At 41.0% G+C, this 16,339-nt stretch overlaps 1 protein-coding gene across 1 annotated transcript in view; it reads right to left on the minus strand.

The window, feature by feature from the left end:
- LOC116324894 (atrial natriuretic peptide receptor 2) overlaps positions 1-16,339 on the minus strand; it is an 86,374-nt gene that overhangs the window by 14,877 nt on the left and 55,158 nt on the right. Inside the window, exons 13-15 of the mRNA XM_031745668.2 lie at positions 15,689-15,848; positions 15,439-15,594; positions 6,206-6,374 (exon numbers count right to left, since the gene is read on the minus strand). Coding sequence (XP_031601528.1) covers positions 6,206-6,374; positions 15,439-15,594; positions 15,689-15,848 — 485 coding nt within the window. The remainder of the gene's footprint in view (positions 1-6,205; positions 6,375-15,438; positions 15,595-15,688; positions 15,849-16,339) is intronic.

Here is a 16,339-nt window from a genome sequence, read left to right on the forward strand (position 1 = left end):
GCAGGCTCCATCTGTGTGCGTCTCGTGAGAGTTTAAGGACGCTGTGGTAAGAGCAGACAGTCTAGTCAAAGAGTCGTACCTGATGCATGGATCTGGAGATTTGTCAGCTCGATCCTGCTGCTGAAACTAACACCAGGCCAAAATGTCCCTTGAGACCGCCGCAAAACATCCATATCCACTGCCTGTGTCTTCTCCTCTCTGAGTTCCCTCCTTTGAGATTTTCCGCACGTGACCTCCCCAACTATTTCTACATGATTTTTTGATTAAATATCCTGTTCTTGTTGTAAAAACCAAAATTTTAATAATTTAGAGGTCTGGCATGTTTGATATGTAATCTTTTCCCTTGCTTTGTGACCTTTTTAAATATACAACGAAAACAAATCGCAGCAGAACTGATCCAGTGTAGCGCCAGCCTTTCAGCAATTACAGTCTCTGGGTGTTGGAGACCCTTAACTGACCATTGTCTACACCTGATTGGATAAAGGGATGCCTGAGGTTGGCTTGGTGGAGATGCCACTTCTCGCCTTCATTCTCTCTGGGCTGTCATTTTAAGCTGAGATTCTTGAGCGGTTTAAAGTGGAAGCAATGTTTCTTAAAGTCTCGTATCCGTCTCCACTTTATGTTTGAGCCGAGTTGTAACAATAAAAATTCAATGCAGAAGTAAATGTCACGTCACTTTGCTTCCTGTTTTACTTCTTCTATTCCTGTCATTCAGGAGGAGATTGCAGTGACTCCTCCTTAAGCACTGGTATAAATAGTGAGAGAGCTGTGATGATGACAGATTTAGTGCATGTGATAACCATAAACAAGGCTTGAAACTTGCCGTTCGGCGTCTGGCGCAATCAGCTCCAGCATCAGTGTCAGAACCGCCGTATTCCCGGGGTCTGGTTTGTCTGTTTGTGCTCTGCATGTTTACTTCTCAGTCCTTATGCTCCTTGTGGATTCCTTTTGTCTCATGGACTTCCTGGATCTTGTATTTGGTATCACCACGTTTTTTAAATGCACATGGAGATTAAATACAACAAGCATTTCTTTTCTTAAAACAAATGTCAATAGTTGCACAATCTTGGCTCTAGCACGTTGTCTCTGAGTGCTTTTTTGTTTGCAAAGAGGCTAAACATTCTTCGGGAAGTAACATTTTGGCTGAAAATGTGTGGCTACATTAGGGTTTGTGTGTGTGAGCAGTGTCAACAAAAGACACAGACGTGGTGGGAAACAGCGAGAGACTCGACGTGCACGGTATCGGGAATCAATGAAGAGCAGAGTGAAAAGTGGGATAAACTGAACAATTTACTGCTGAACGCCCCTCTTGTTACTACACTGTTCAAGCCCCTGGCTCTCCCCCAAACACACACACACACACACACACACACACACACACAGACCAAATATACCAGCTCATCCATCATGTCATGTCAACAACATACATTTACCTAATGAAAATAACCGGCAAACAGTGCATTAGTGTACGAGCCTCAGAGGTGAAGGGCTTCATACACGTGAGGAGGGACTGACTTTCAGCTGTCAAGAGCATCGCTGAGTGCTTCTGAGGTTATCAGTCATACAGACCTCTCTACTTCAGGCCACTTCAAATGGAAAGCTATACATCACCGGGCTCATCCTGTGCTGAATTACACTGCTAACGGAGGAAAGGTCAAACTGAGAGGAAAAACACACAACAGTCATACAGATGTTTGTGGAATCAGACCCTAAACAGCTGATTTTAGAGCATACAGATTCCATACTCATTCCATAATCCATGCTTATTTATGGCTCCATATTTTTATTCTTCGACTCAAAAATCCATATTTATCTTATGCTGGACAGTAGTGCAGCTAATGTCATCTTTAAATAAACTTTCTTCTAATTAGATGCCCCTCGTTAACAGCATGTAGGTGGAGCTTCTGTGATCGCAGAGCACCTGGGGAGACCTTTTAAGGATACCGCCTCTTTCTGACATCACACAAAGCCAGAAATAGAAAAACCTGTTTGAAATTCTTTTAAAATTCGGCAAAGTGAGCAAGACTGCAGTGATACCTAATCGAGAACTGGTTCCACATATTTCCACTGAAAAAGTAGAGAGGTGAAACTGCTGAGCTTGTAAGACAATTAGGTCCTAATTTTGTCCATTTTGGAAAATTAACTGCCCTACTCTGACTGGTCACCTTTGTGTTTTCTCCAAGTTTTCCTCTGCCAGCAGTTACTGATGTTGAAGAAAAACCCAGACAAAGGAAAGGAGAGCTTAATGATTTTTCTTTTCCATAAAGAGAATTCAACTGCACGCCCACTGCATGCTGTGACTGACGCCCTCCATTAAAGCGAATGAAAGGCTGTGAAAATGATTACTTTGGCTATTGATTACAGAGCAGCAGTCCCCCTATCGAGCAGTAAACCTTCCCACCATCACTCAATATCACAAAGTGAATTAAAGAAAGTAAAAACAGTAACCGTGAAGTCTACCGTTAAGTACACATCTGTCAAAGGGGTAACCACAGGTGAAAATCAGCACTCGCTTGTAAATCAGTTTCTTTCCTGCTGCATGGAGCGACGCCAGCTACCACACACCATGAGCTGCAGAAAGCAACGAGCTGCCTCTCAGAGTAATGAACCATGACCCGTGTTTTGATCTTTATGCCACAAGTTACAGGACGGGAGGATCGAGTGCAGTTGGCAGGCAAAACATTACAACCCCCTGACAGCTCTGCAGTCACGCAGGAGCTGTGTTTAATCTGCTGAAGCCTGATTTTTTTACTCCTTTAACACAGCACACTTTCTTACTGTATGAAATATTATCCTCACAGTGTTGCTTTGTTCACATTTTTTGAGTTAGTGAAATATTAATATGCCCAGCCGAGCAGCCTGTTAGGCCTAAGTTGACACTAACATCAGTAACTCTTTATTTTTTTATACCAGCCATTCCTATTTCTTTTCATTTTTAATTCTATAATTCAACTGAAATATCTTGTTAAGCTTGTTTCTGTTAACCATTTACCACACCCAGAAAGAGTTGGAAAACACTATAACCAAGTAAAAAAAATGGAATAACAAATCAGGGAAAAATTATGAATGACTAGTTTTACCTGATTAGCTGCACTCATGTCCACTAATTAAGGCAGGCTACATCATTCATCAGTGAGAACAAGCTTAAATTTGATTCAGTGAATTCTTGAAGGTAAATGGTGTGTGTAAAAACTCCCAAATCCCAAATATTGTTTTTCTATCTATAGTGTTTTATGGTTTCATGTGATTGAACAAGCCACATTTTCATTTGAGTACCGTGTGTGTTTGGTGTTGTCACCTCACAGCGAGGACCCAAAGTGGGCCAGGAAAATAATCTTCAAACAATTACACCACAACCACCCCCCTTTCCAGTTCTTAGCTGACAGGAGTGACACTCAGTGTGGTCTTCTGCTGCTACATTCTGTGTTCATAGATGCTCTTCTGCAAACTTTGGTAGCAACAAGCAGTTATTTGAGTTACTGTTGCAGATGGCAGCAGTCTGGCCATTGCCCTCTGACCTCTGACCTCAACAAGGGAGTTTCACTCAGAGAAATGCTGCTTTTCTCTTTTCTCATTCCTGTGCTTTAATGGCTTGCGCAGTCACAACATCTTAATCCAACAGTACAGCTTTGGGATGTGGTGAAACGGGAGATTGTTGAATCTATTCCCATGGAGCAGGGTGTGTTGAACTCCAGGCCTCGAGGGCCGGTGTCCTGCAGGTTTTAGATATAACCCTGGGTCAACACACCTGAATGAAATGCTGTTAAGTTCATTCCTCACAGCCTCTGGAAAACTGAAATAAACCAGACATGTTGAGTGGAGGTAACTTATATATAGCTCATTTAAATCAGCTGTGTTGGATCAAGTACATACCTTAATAAAAACATCTGAGAAAACCTGCAGGACACTGGCCTTCGAGGAGTTGGAGGGCCGGGGAGGGAGGGGGGCGTTCGGAGTCCGCTGTTGAGTTTTGTGCCTGGGATATAGAGAATTACACCGATGGTGATTTCACACCACTTTTTTAAAACTCCCAAAGGTTTCCTGAAAACACCAAACAAAGCACGCACAAGTACGCATATTGATAAAGGTGCAAAACTGTTAGAAAATATGTTTAAATCTTCTGGCTGTTAAATCACGTGAATGGGCCCAATATTTGATTTCACACCATTTTCCCAAAGTTAAAATAGAAAATATGTTTAAATCTTTGGCTGTTAAATCGTGAATCATATTCTCCTTTTAATTTCTTTAATCTCTGTGCTCATTTTAAGCAACAACAGGTGTTGGATCCTTTTCATTCATATATCGAGAATAAATGGACACAGTCACTCAAATACTAAAAAAAATAACTCATGATAAATGCAGTGCAATTAGGGAGCGATTATGAACCGTTAGTGGGTCGTTCAGTCACTGTCAGACAAATCTGATCAAATCACTCCCACACAGTCCAGACGAGGTTCATTTGTCACTTATATTGTTGCTTTTTTGCAACTTTTTTGGTCAAATATGCTGATTTTCATCCTAGATGTATTGCACTCGGCTGAAACCACCTCATTGCAAGCTGGCTGTGATGGATTGATGCCATCGGATGCGCTTTAGTGTCACTTCACTTGATATAATCTCACAGAGCTGCCCTGCTCAAGAGAAAACATAAGCTTCCTGTTTCAATATGAAACTCAGACCCCAAATAAGCATGTGAATGATTCACTGGAATATCGAAAACAATACCAGAAACATGGATTCACTCCCTCCCCCTTTCTTACACGAACACACACTCTCACCGATACATAAGCACTTCCTGTCGAGTGCAGTGTGTGTCATGAATTACAAACAGCTTTTTATCTGAAATTGTCTCAGCCATTTCCAGAACATGATTCTTTTTCCTGTTTGCCTTTTTGAATCTCTTAAACCTATCAGCTCTCCTGGCAGGGACTCTCAGCACAGAGCTCGCTTGTTGGGCAGGGAAGACGCTGATAGCCTGGGAAGACACGACCAGCGTCACATTCAATTTGTCCAATTATACCGGCTTCGATAAACAGGTCGGATGTGTAGAAAAGGTTGAATTTGTGAAGAGGGCTTCCAGCTTCTACTGTTTCGGTGTAATTTTATTATCCTGCGAAAGGTCAGTTTTCCCAATTACTGAAAAATATTTTCTCATTTTCCCCTTGTAGTTTGAAGCAATGCAGACAGCTTTGGCTTTGTTCACTCAAATATCTGACTTTTGAGTTTTTCTGCAATGGGTATGAACTGACCCTGTAAGCATTGTTTTCTATGCTGTATCTGGTCAGACATTAATATCCTTGAAAATGAAAACAGCTAAAAAGACTTAAATTCACATTTATCCACAGTGTTACAGTCTGATTGAAATAGTTTTTTTTATTATTATTTTGTTTCTGTTATTTCCCATGTCATAGTTCTGGAGTTGTTTAAAAAACAGAAAAAGAAAAAAGAAAATTAATTAAAATTCAGAGAAAAAGTTTTGAATTTTCTAAACTAAAATAAAAAAAATGTACAAGAAAAACAATGACCAAAAACTTTATGAAGTTTTTTTTTTGTATAAATTTGACAGTTTTTATTTTTAGAAACTTACAGAAGCATACATTTTACTATTTTTCTTCATAATTTTGAGGGTTTTTTCTTGTTAATTTGCCCTTCTCCCTGTAATTCTTTTTTTTCCTCATAAATTAGTCATTTTATTTGTTGTAAATTTGCTTTTTCTTTTTAATTTTTCCTTGTAAATGTATTTTTTTCTCCATTCTTTTCTCATAAATTTGGTATTTTATTGCTTGTACATTAGTGATTTTTACTTGTAAATTAGACAATTTTTTCTTATGTTTTACTTTAATTTTTTTTCTTTTTTTCCTGTGTCTTGTTTTGCCTTATGTTTTCATTCCTTTCTGTCCTGTTAGCTTCACCTGTTTTTGTTTTTTCTTCTACCTGTGTCTCGTCCCCAGTCACTCCTGTGTGCACTCTGTGTTTCACTCTTGAGTTCCTCATACTTCTTATCCCCCTGGTTTTGGATTCTTGTTTAGTTTTTCTGCTCTGTGCCTTTGTGTCCTAACTCCTGCCACATTACATTTGGCTTAAAAGAAAAGGGTTAGTAGACATCTACATCACACCTAGCTGTTTCAAATATGCAAAGGTATGTATCTGCAATTGAGCTGGCTGTGAAATAGGTGTGAACAGACTGCCATAGGGTGGGACTCACTTGTTGAGTTTCGCCATGTAGATCTTGATGTGGCTGAAGTCTGGCCTCTCTGCAGGGTCCTCGGCCCAGCAGCCCTCCATCAGGATGGTCAGCTCCTCTGAATGGTATCTCATGTCTGTGGTTGGCCGAAAGTATGGCTTCTGACCGTTCCTCACCTTCTGAACGATTTCTGGAGATGAGAAGAAAAAGTGTGAAACTCAGCAGGTTATTATAATAGTCAGGACACAATTGAACAGCTGAAAACCAACAGAGACAGATACAGTGATCAAATATTTGCCTCCTGATTTTATAGTTTTTTGCATAGTAGTCACATTCACATGATCATCAATTAACTGTGATTAACCACATTTTTTGGAGAGCTGAGTTCAATTTCAGCTACACCCGCTAAATCAAGAAATCAGTTGAATAGAACCTGACTGACAAAGTGAAGTAGAGTAAAAGATCTCAAAAAGCAACACATCATCCCACAATCCAAGAAAACAAATGAGATGAGATGAGAAACAAAATGACATCTATCAGTCTGGACAGGGTTACAAAGCAGTTTCTTTGGGACTTTAGTGATCCTTATCCATGAAAGGAGAAAACCTGGAACAGTGGGGAACCTTGCCAAGAGGTACTAAAATTACTACAAGATTATGACAAGAGGCCACTGATGACTCATCCAAGAGGTCACAAAAGAACCCAGAACAACATCTAAAGAACTGCAGACCTCACTTGCCTCAGTTAAGGTCTGAGTTCATGATTCAATAATAAGAAAGTAACTGGGCAAAAATCACATCCATGGGAGATGCAGAAACTAACACAGCATTTCATACAAAGAACATCACACCAAGTGTCAAACATGATTGTGGTAATGTGACAGTCTGGGGCTGCTTTGTTGCTTCGGGATGACTTGCTGTAATTGATGGAACCATGAATTCTGCTCTCTACCACAGAATTCTGAAGATGAATATCCGGCCATTAGTTCATGCCCTGCACTGATGGCCAGAGACAGAAGCACTTTGGTTATGCAGCAGGACAATGATTTGAAACGCAGCTGCAAGTCCACTGCTGAATGGCTCAAAAAGAAATAAAGGTTTCGGAGTGGCCTAATCAAAGTCTGGACTTAAATCAGATTGAGATGCTTTGGCATGGTTTTAAACAGGATAGAAAACCTCCAAGTGTGGCCGAATTAAAACAATTCTGCAAACAAGAGTGGGACAAAATTCCTCCACAGGAATTTGAAAGACTGACTGTCAGTTATCACAAACGGTTGACTGGAGTTCTTGCTGCAAATGGTGGACCAACCAGTTGTCAGTTAAGTGGAAAAATGTTTCCCTTGTTAAAGAAAATCATCTGCATTCATTTTCATTTCATTTTCATTTTCATTCATTTGCATTCATTTTCAACTGCATTTTGTATTTACTCGGGTTATCTTTGTCTAATTATTTTTATTTTATCTTAAACATTTAAATGTGAGAAACATACAAAAAATACTGGTGGCTCCCAGTGCTACCCCTCAGCCTCCTGGTAGACACACCAATAGTCTCAATTTCAAAATCTTACGTTGCCTTGTTGTCAAGTTATCACATTCACAAGTTTTCAGAAAATGTAGTTACTTGAGGTCGAAGTCACTGAGATTGACACTCATCCAAGTAGATACACCAATGGTGTCAGTTTAAAGCTCCTATGTCACCTTATTCTTGACTTATCGCATACATATGCCTTCACGTCGCCCACCCAGCGGGGTGGCAACATTACCCAAAAAACTAAGAAATCAGGAAGGAGGCAAACACTTTTTCATAGCACTGTACACCATCTCAACAAGGAGCATAAAGTGCAGCCTTTGTCAGTGCGCCCCAGGGTGGCTGTGGCTACAATGTAGCTTGCCATCACCAGTGTGTGAACGTGTGCGTGAATGGGTGGATGACTGGATGTGTAAAGCGCTTTGAGGTCCTTAGGGACTAGTAAAGCGCTATACAAATACAGGCCATTTACCATTTTTTTGGGAGCAAGTGAAATTTAATAGGCGTTTCTCTAGGTCTTATTATAATATCAGCAGAAAAATCCCCAAAAGTCCAAATTTGGTAATCGGTATTAAATGTTTTTATAAGCTGTAAGATCTAAGTCATCATCAATAATGAGAAGTAGACTCTTTTCTGAGAAACGTGGGTTGTCATCATCTGTTCTAAGAGACATAACTGGTGTGTTGGATGTTGTTATCTTTGGGCAGACCCAGGATATTTCTTCCTCTTTCCAGTTTCTCTGCAGTATTTCTCAAATTTATCTTACTTCCTAATCTTGTGAAAGTCTATAGGTCATCTCAGAAATGTGTTATTAAAGCTTAAAACAACAACTGATGTGATGTCACTTTAAGGACATCAGTTAGTAATGGTAGGATATACTCAAATGATTAAATGATTGAGAAGGAATTCATGACATAAAAAAACCAACATTACTTCATTTCACTGCTGCTCACCCAGGAGGGTTCTCTCATGTTCTTTTAATAAAATAATTTGTCACACTGCCAGTCTGGTAACTCTGGACTGTAGGGACCCCAACACTGTGCTCTTTATTTATTAATTTCATTAATAAATAAAGCAGCTAGATCTTTGGAAACAATGCTGGGCGCAGTGCAAAGAAACATCATTTATTAAAACAGTGGACTGGCCAAAAAAGAATTTATTACTTTGTAAAAGCTAAACTAAACTGCCTCGCTAGCTTCACACCACAAAAACACCCTGACTGATGACTTCGTGTTCAAAGGAGTATTTTTCATATTCTTGGTTATATTTTGTCCGCCACATGTAAACTCTACTTAAAGCTCAATGCATTGTATATTGATAACAGTTTTCTACAGTTTTAACTGAATTTGATGCTACTCTCATAATGTTTCAGATTTATCCGGAGCGGAAAATGAGGAGGACTCATTTTTTCTCCTTTCCAGTTCTAAAATTTTAATTCTTGGATCCTACTAGAGTAGCTTCACATCATTCAAACTTTATTTATGTTTACATTGGGTCTTAGTGCACGCCCTAAGTCTGCTGTCTGAAACCAGCAGTTTTAGTTGCTTTCCCTTTAAGCCATCCTTTTTCTCTGATTGGCTGCCCCTCACAAACATCAGGTTTGAACACCTTTGCTGAGGATGGCTTCACTACTCACAATATCCTCTCCCTATGACATGATACAGAGCCATAAGTAGGAAAAAGAGTGTTAGAAAGCGAGTGCTTGGAGCAGGTTAAAGTCTTTTAGCTCACAGGGATATGAAAAAGTTCTGAAAACAGGAGTTGGCGAATCCAATTCAAGATCATCTTCTTGCGCACCTCTGGATCGTTTTCAGCACAGCTGCTATTTTCAGATTTCTCATTGGCCGTCCTGTTGTGTTCCCTAAGCCTTTATTATACTTTCCACATCAGCGAGTCTACTTGGGTCCACTTGGGTTCAAGTGTGGACAGACTCGTCTGCGGAGAATTTATGCATGTGCCTAAGGTGACAGACTCCATGTGGACTTAATTAAAACAGGAATGATTACTCAGCTGCCGGGTCTACAACTGTTCATGTCTGCAACACGAGTGTAATCAAGCCTGCTGCTGGATCTCCTCCAGTGTGTCCCAAGTGCAATCCTTTAACTCAATTTTTATTTTCAAGAAGTGGACGGAGTCGTAGGGAAGCAAAGCTCATCTCATCGTGCTACGGCACACACAAACACAGTTTATATTGTTCCTGCTAAAATGTCTCCACCAGAAGTTCCCTGTTCAAACCAGGTCATGGCAGATGGCTGTCCCTCCCTGAGCCTGGTTCTGCTGGAGGTTTCTTCCTGTTAAAAGGGAGTTTTTCCTTTCCACTGTCGCCAAGTGCTTACTCATAGGAGGTCATCTGATTGTTGAGTTTTCTCTGTATTATTGTAGGGTCTTTACCTTACGACGAAAAGTATCTCGAGGCAGCTGTTGTATAAATAAAATTGAACTGAACTGAATCGAAGATTCTCGACATAAAATTCAGGTTAATTCGAAGCATAAAGTTGATGTGAGTGGTCAGAAGGTCACTTCCAGAAAGCGATCTAAAAATATCAGTCATGTTGGAGGCAATCTGAAAATGCCCAAGAGCACAACCTCGAATTTAAATCAGGTAAGGCTTTAAAAACTTTGTTCATGTTTAATATGAGCATTCACCATTGTAGCAAATGGAAAATATTCCCATTAAGACAGGATGCTATACTCAGTGAGCTAAAACAGAGTACATTTTTATTAATATTTTTAGTACACCGCTTCTTTTATTGTGTTATCCTTATGCTAATGTGCTATTTCTGTTGTATAGCATTAATTTATTCAGCAGTGCTGATTGACTCTTTATAGTTGCTGATATTTTTTCCCTCTTTTATCCATTATTCATGTCATTATAAAAGTCTGTAAGAGACATCCTTCCCCAAACGATTCTTCCACATCCGCTCTTTTGTGTTAGTATTATCATCACGAAAGAGCCCTAAGAGTAATTTGAAGACTCCACTGTTATTTTAAAACCACAAAATCACAATTTCACAACTGGCTCCAACAGATCTGAACACTAGAGAGCAGGTGCTGGCTTTCACTGCTCACAGCCTGTTACAGATGAGCGTGAGCCACTTGTACGATCAGTGTAGAGCGTGACTGTGAATAAAAGGTTAATGAAAGCCATCGCACAGAGGAGGCACTCCAGGAGGGTTTCATGCATCCACTTTGGATGCGCAGAAGTTGATCTGGAGTTGCTCTAGATGTTGTTCCTGATGTCACTAAAGCAGAAGCAGCAGAGGTGCAGGCAAAAGAGGGAAACCAGGGAAACTGGTCAAACCGCAATAGGCAGTATGTGTGCAGGAAGAGCCAATGGGTCAGCTGTGAGTAGTTCACTTCAAACCATAATAATGAAGATTTAAGATCAGTCTGAAATGGTGTCATCTAAATATATAATTTTCTGCCTGTCTTGGAGCTCAACCTGCCAATCAAGCACACAAATATATAATTTTCACACAAGCATATGAAAGTTTTCACACGGTCAGTAGTCTGAGTTTTTTCCTTTTTTTTTTTTTTTTTACTTTGCTGCTGCTTTTTTTTTTTTCTTTTTTCTTTTGTTTTTTTTAACCTGTCCCGTTTGGTTCTTTTGCCATCAGAATTATTGTCTAAAGGCGAAGAAAGATGCCCAACGGATTTACTTTACCAAATGGACCATCCCAGCCTTGCCGTAATGGTCCATTTGATTCACCTTTTATTGTTTATTTTATTTTCACTTGCTGAATACGGGACAGACTTGACTGGTGGAAAGAAAGGGGAGAAAGAAAGAGGGAAAGAAAAACAGCTGAGAAGAGGGACGGGGAAAAAGGGCAAAAACCAAAAACCAACAGAATAAGCAGACAAAAATACATATATCGATCACCTGGATCACCTGTTGAGAAAGAAAAAAAAGAAAGCAAGCAGAAGAAAACGAGAGTAATAAACAACATCACAATGATATATGGGAATATGACAGTAAATACTAAATATTAAACATTATTGTGCAGCACGTGAGATCGACAGCGCACAGTGTGCTTTGAGGTAAGAGCCAAAAAGGGGGTGTAGTTTGTGTGTGTGATCACCCGTGTGTGCACCTGTGAGCATGAACGCGCTTGTTTTTAAAAAGGTTCCTTCATGTAATGATCTGCTAGAGGGTGTGGGGGCCACTGCCCCGTCCTCCAGGGCATGAAGCAGGTATGGAGGAGATCAAAACTCCAGACATCCAGAGGCCCCCAGAACACAAGAGACCAAGGAAGACCAACAGAGGGGCAGCGCGCCACTATCCCAGAAAGAGCTGAGGAGAGTCCCAGATGAGGGGTCACTCAGCAGCCGCGGAGCAGAAGCCGGGGGGGGTTGCAGTGACGTGCCCGTGAGCTCCGCCGGCAGCCAGCTGTGCCTGAGTGACCGAGCCCCGGGCCGAGAGGCCAAGGGCACCCCATCCCCGAAGTGGCCCGAGCGAGCCCCAGGCTCCAGGCCCGATAAGCAGCCGCCAAGGAGTGAGCCGGTGGGTACCTGGGCGCCCACCCCGGACACAAAGAACCACCAACGCACCGATGTCTGAGGGCGTCTGCCACCGGCAGGGGAAGTGGTGGGGGGAGATGGGCCTCCAAACCTTGGAGGGCCTGAGATGTCCCCAGAGAGGTGGCGTCTGATACCCAACCTGACATATAGACACAGACAAACAGGCACACACAGATACAAACATCTATTCCCACCCTCATGCTCTCATATACAATTACTCAACACTCACCCAACGTGGAGACAGACATAGAGAGACACTGTACACACAATCACACTCCCCAAGCGTACTCTAAGCCCCGGGTCTAGGTACCCTTGCCCCTGGAGGGGGAAACTGCGCCCAGACCCAGGTGATGTTACCCTTTTCCCTGCGGTGGGGAGAAGCAGACTGCCCCGACTCCGCAGCAGCAGGGAGGCCCCACATTCCAGATTTGCTGCTGCTAAAAAGTAGGGTCACCTTTTTTCTAAAAAACCTGTCCTGAGGTAACACTTGTATATGTGTTTTCCTTCATCCTGATTGGAGTAGCATTAAGTCATGTGACACAAGTTTAGGATTTTATTGAGACCTATGGAGGAAACAGGTTTCCTGCAAAGTTTACAGAGACATACTTAGAGAGGAGACATCTTCATCACTCATCAAATCTATCAGATAATTATGTGACATGAAGGCTGTGTCCACAATGGAAGCGAGTCACTCGTCATGCATCGCTTTGAAGCTGACGGCCTTTCGCTTAAGGACAATCCAGGCTCTGGTTGCCTAGGCAACCCTCTAATGTATTTACTACCAGGCCGGATGTCAATCATGGGCATTCATGACTCTTACCGGTCATTCAGTCTTGCCCACTTCACGTCGACAGCAATTATTTTCCTTGTAGTCGCTCAAAATCATCAAATATTATTTCACCTTCTTTTGCCTCATGTCTCTGCGATTCACTTCCAGTGTGGTTGGAGACCACAGCATGACCAAAAAGCAAAGCAACTGTCGTGTGCCAAAATGGCCATAATATGGCAATAAGATGGAGTCTGTAACTGAAAGGGGTGAAGGTGGCAAATTATATGTAGTCTGTTTGTGATAATACGGCAATTAACTCAGATAAATCAGAAAACAAATCACAGCTTGTTTAAAATCTATTGTATTATATAACTCCTTTCATTCAAACTCCAGCCAGAACCTCACAGATTTAAAACAAAAATACATGAATTCTTCTTCTGTAGAAGAATTCCACGGGAAGCAGAGTTTTCAGCTGCTCTGCTCCCAGGCTGTGGAACTCTCTACCCTCGGACATAAGAGACATTGGTTCTCTCCCCCAGTTTAAATCCCAACTCAAAACCCATCTGTTCAAATCTGCATATTCATTGTGAACCCATTGTTTGTTTATTTTATCTTGTGCTTTTTTTGTTTTTATTGTTTTTCATTTTGTCATTTTTCTATAATGTGTTTTATTCTATTGTTAAGTGTCCTTGGGTGTCTTGAAAGGCGCTTTTAAATAATATTTATTACTATTATTATTGTTGTTATCATCATAAAGTTGCTGCAGGGTTACAACTGAACTGCAAAATTACATAAATACTTGGCAACCTTGCATTTATGTAAACAGAACACAACCAGTTGAGTTGAGTCCCTTGCTGCAAAGAGTCACCTCGCAGACGAGTTGCACTCATTCAGATTGATTGCAACATGTTGAGAGCAATGCAGTCAGTCCAACCAAAATAAAATTGTTTAGCCTCACCTCAAAACAGGTAACCTGTGCAATCACCTTCCAATCACAAGTGGTCTCCCTTGCATGCTCAGACTGTCTGGGGGCTCAGTGCCTTGTCCAAGGATACTTGGGAAATTGTTTCCCACCAACCTTCCAATTGGTGGAGGACCAAAGAGATAGCCATCCTATTTTTTTTTTTGCTTTGGTGTGACTGAACAATTATAATGACAGCTGCTCCTAAAGAGCCAATCAACAGTCAAAACAGGGGACGAATAAGCAAATCACAACCATTTAATGGGTGTGATGGGAGACAATTGTACCATTTCACAAAGTCTTGTTTTCTGTAAAATTAATGTTGTCTTGTTTTCAAGTGCACATTAATGAAGCTGTGATAGAAGTAACAGGAAGACGTGTTTCCACCCTTATGTTGAGAAAGTCACCAAATTTTGTAAACTGATTTAAGTGGTGATTTTACACATGCAGTTCAAAATGATTGAAGTAACCCACTGGTCCATCGGTGATAGTGAAAAGTTGCATGGAATTATATTTTAAGCATCATAGGCTTTGGCTGTTTTGTTATTTTCCACTTCTATCTTTATCACTGTGATGTTTTACATCGTGGCTAAGAAATCTAAAAAGTGATTCAGAGACATTCTGAATACAGCAGACATGCAGACCACTGACAAACAGGGATGTTTCAGGGATCTTTGGACACTGTTTGCGGCCCAGTTAACCAAATCCTCTCTCTCTGGTCTCTGTGTTGATGATGGCAGCTTTCAGAAGCAGGTGCTTCTAAACCAGCCAAGTCTGGCACAAAGATCTGTTAGAACCGTGACGCTAAAACACCTTTTGGCTGAAAAAACACCGACAATCATAATTGATGATATTACAGCACAATATCTGCGCTGCGATAATTAATATTGAACAGATGGGCTTTTGGATGTAGCGCTGTTTTTCTTCATACATTTAACTGTTTATTATGTTTTATTTGTTTATACTTGTGGCTCTGGCTCTGGTTATCTGTTAGTGGTGCTACCCTGTAAGAGTTGGGCATATTATTTTAATAATGACACAATAATAATAAAATAAACTCTGAAAATCATGTCGTTGCATATTGTTGACCTAAGGGAGACGTATCACAGCTAAAGCTGCTTCGAGACATAACACACATGACCGCTTGCCTTCAGTTTCCATTTCTGCACGATCTCTGGATCGCATCTTCATTTAGAGTTGACTATTTTTTTCATATCTTGGACTGATTTAACATCACATTGTGTTTTTTTTCTGCCTTGACATCTGGTCAGCACATGTTCTTTGTGTACATGGCTGCACGAAAGGGTGCTCTGACCTTTCAAAGACATTGCAAATGTATTTTAATTTTTTTTTTAATCTTTCTCAAAGAAAATGAGCTGAATTAAACTACAAGAACAAATGTTTTAGTTTACTGGACATTTGTTGCTGCAGGTGTCAGCTGACCTGTTTAAGACCCATTAAAAAAAACTGTTGTGTTTACCTTTGGGGCTGAGGTCCATGCCCTCCACATAGAAAGGTCCATTCCTCAGAGCTATTTCCTGCAGTATGATGCCAAAACTATACACATCACCCTTCTGAGTCCCCTGAGGAGGATGGTGGTCGTATATGAGCAGCTCAGGAGCCGTCCAGAGCTTCTCTAGATAAAAACAGAACAACCAAAACTTTTAGCAGAAAGTTGATGTTCTTCTTCTCAACTATGTGACTGGATAAGCATTGCTGCATTAACTTACTTGCATAGAGTGAGTGCGAGTCGTCATTTTCACTGGACGTGCGGAAGCTGACCAAGCCGAAATCTGTTATTTTCAAAACGAATCGACTGTCCACCACGCAATTAGATGACTTCAGATTTCCATGGCAGCCAAAGTAGCTGTTGTGCAGATAGTTCATACCCTGGTGCAGAGAAGTGCAAGGACAAGCATTACAGGGTGTTTTCTGTCTGTTTCTGCTACTTTCCCCATGTTTACAGTAAATCTTATGTTCAGACATGTGGAAATAATATGATCTGACAGACAAACGTATGCTGAAGAGAACATTTTTCAAGGACAGGCGCTTTCATGGGGGTTATTTCTGTAAAATTACTGTTAAACAGAAAGGCACGGTGGGTACTGAAGTACTCGCGTTGAATATTTTGTGGAAACGGTGAGTCAATCATGCCTCAGAGCTTTACCAGCGCCTCTTCTCCTGCAAAACGATGCTATCTGCGTGGAGCAATTTAGCCGAAGGGCTTCGTCGTGCATGTCGTTCGGTATCGCCCTGACAAAAAGCCTCTTTGTTGGGACAGATTAAAAAGGAGTCCTCTAAATCATGTCCATGATTAGTTTTGATTAAGCTGGAAGGAAAACTTCTGCAGAGTTTCTCTCCTGCTTTACATTATAGGATGG

Source organism: Oreochromis aureus, linkage group 7, assembly GCF_013358895.1.
Source record: "Oreochromis aureus strain Israel breed Guangdong linkage group 7, ZZ_aureus, whole genome shotgun sequence".
In the NCBI taxonomy this organism is placed as follows: Eukaryota; Metazoa; Chordata; class Actinopteri; order Cichliformes; family Cichlidae; genus Oreochromis; species Oreochromis aureus.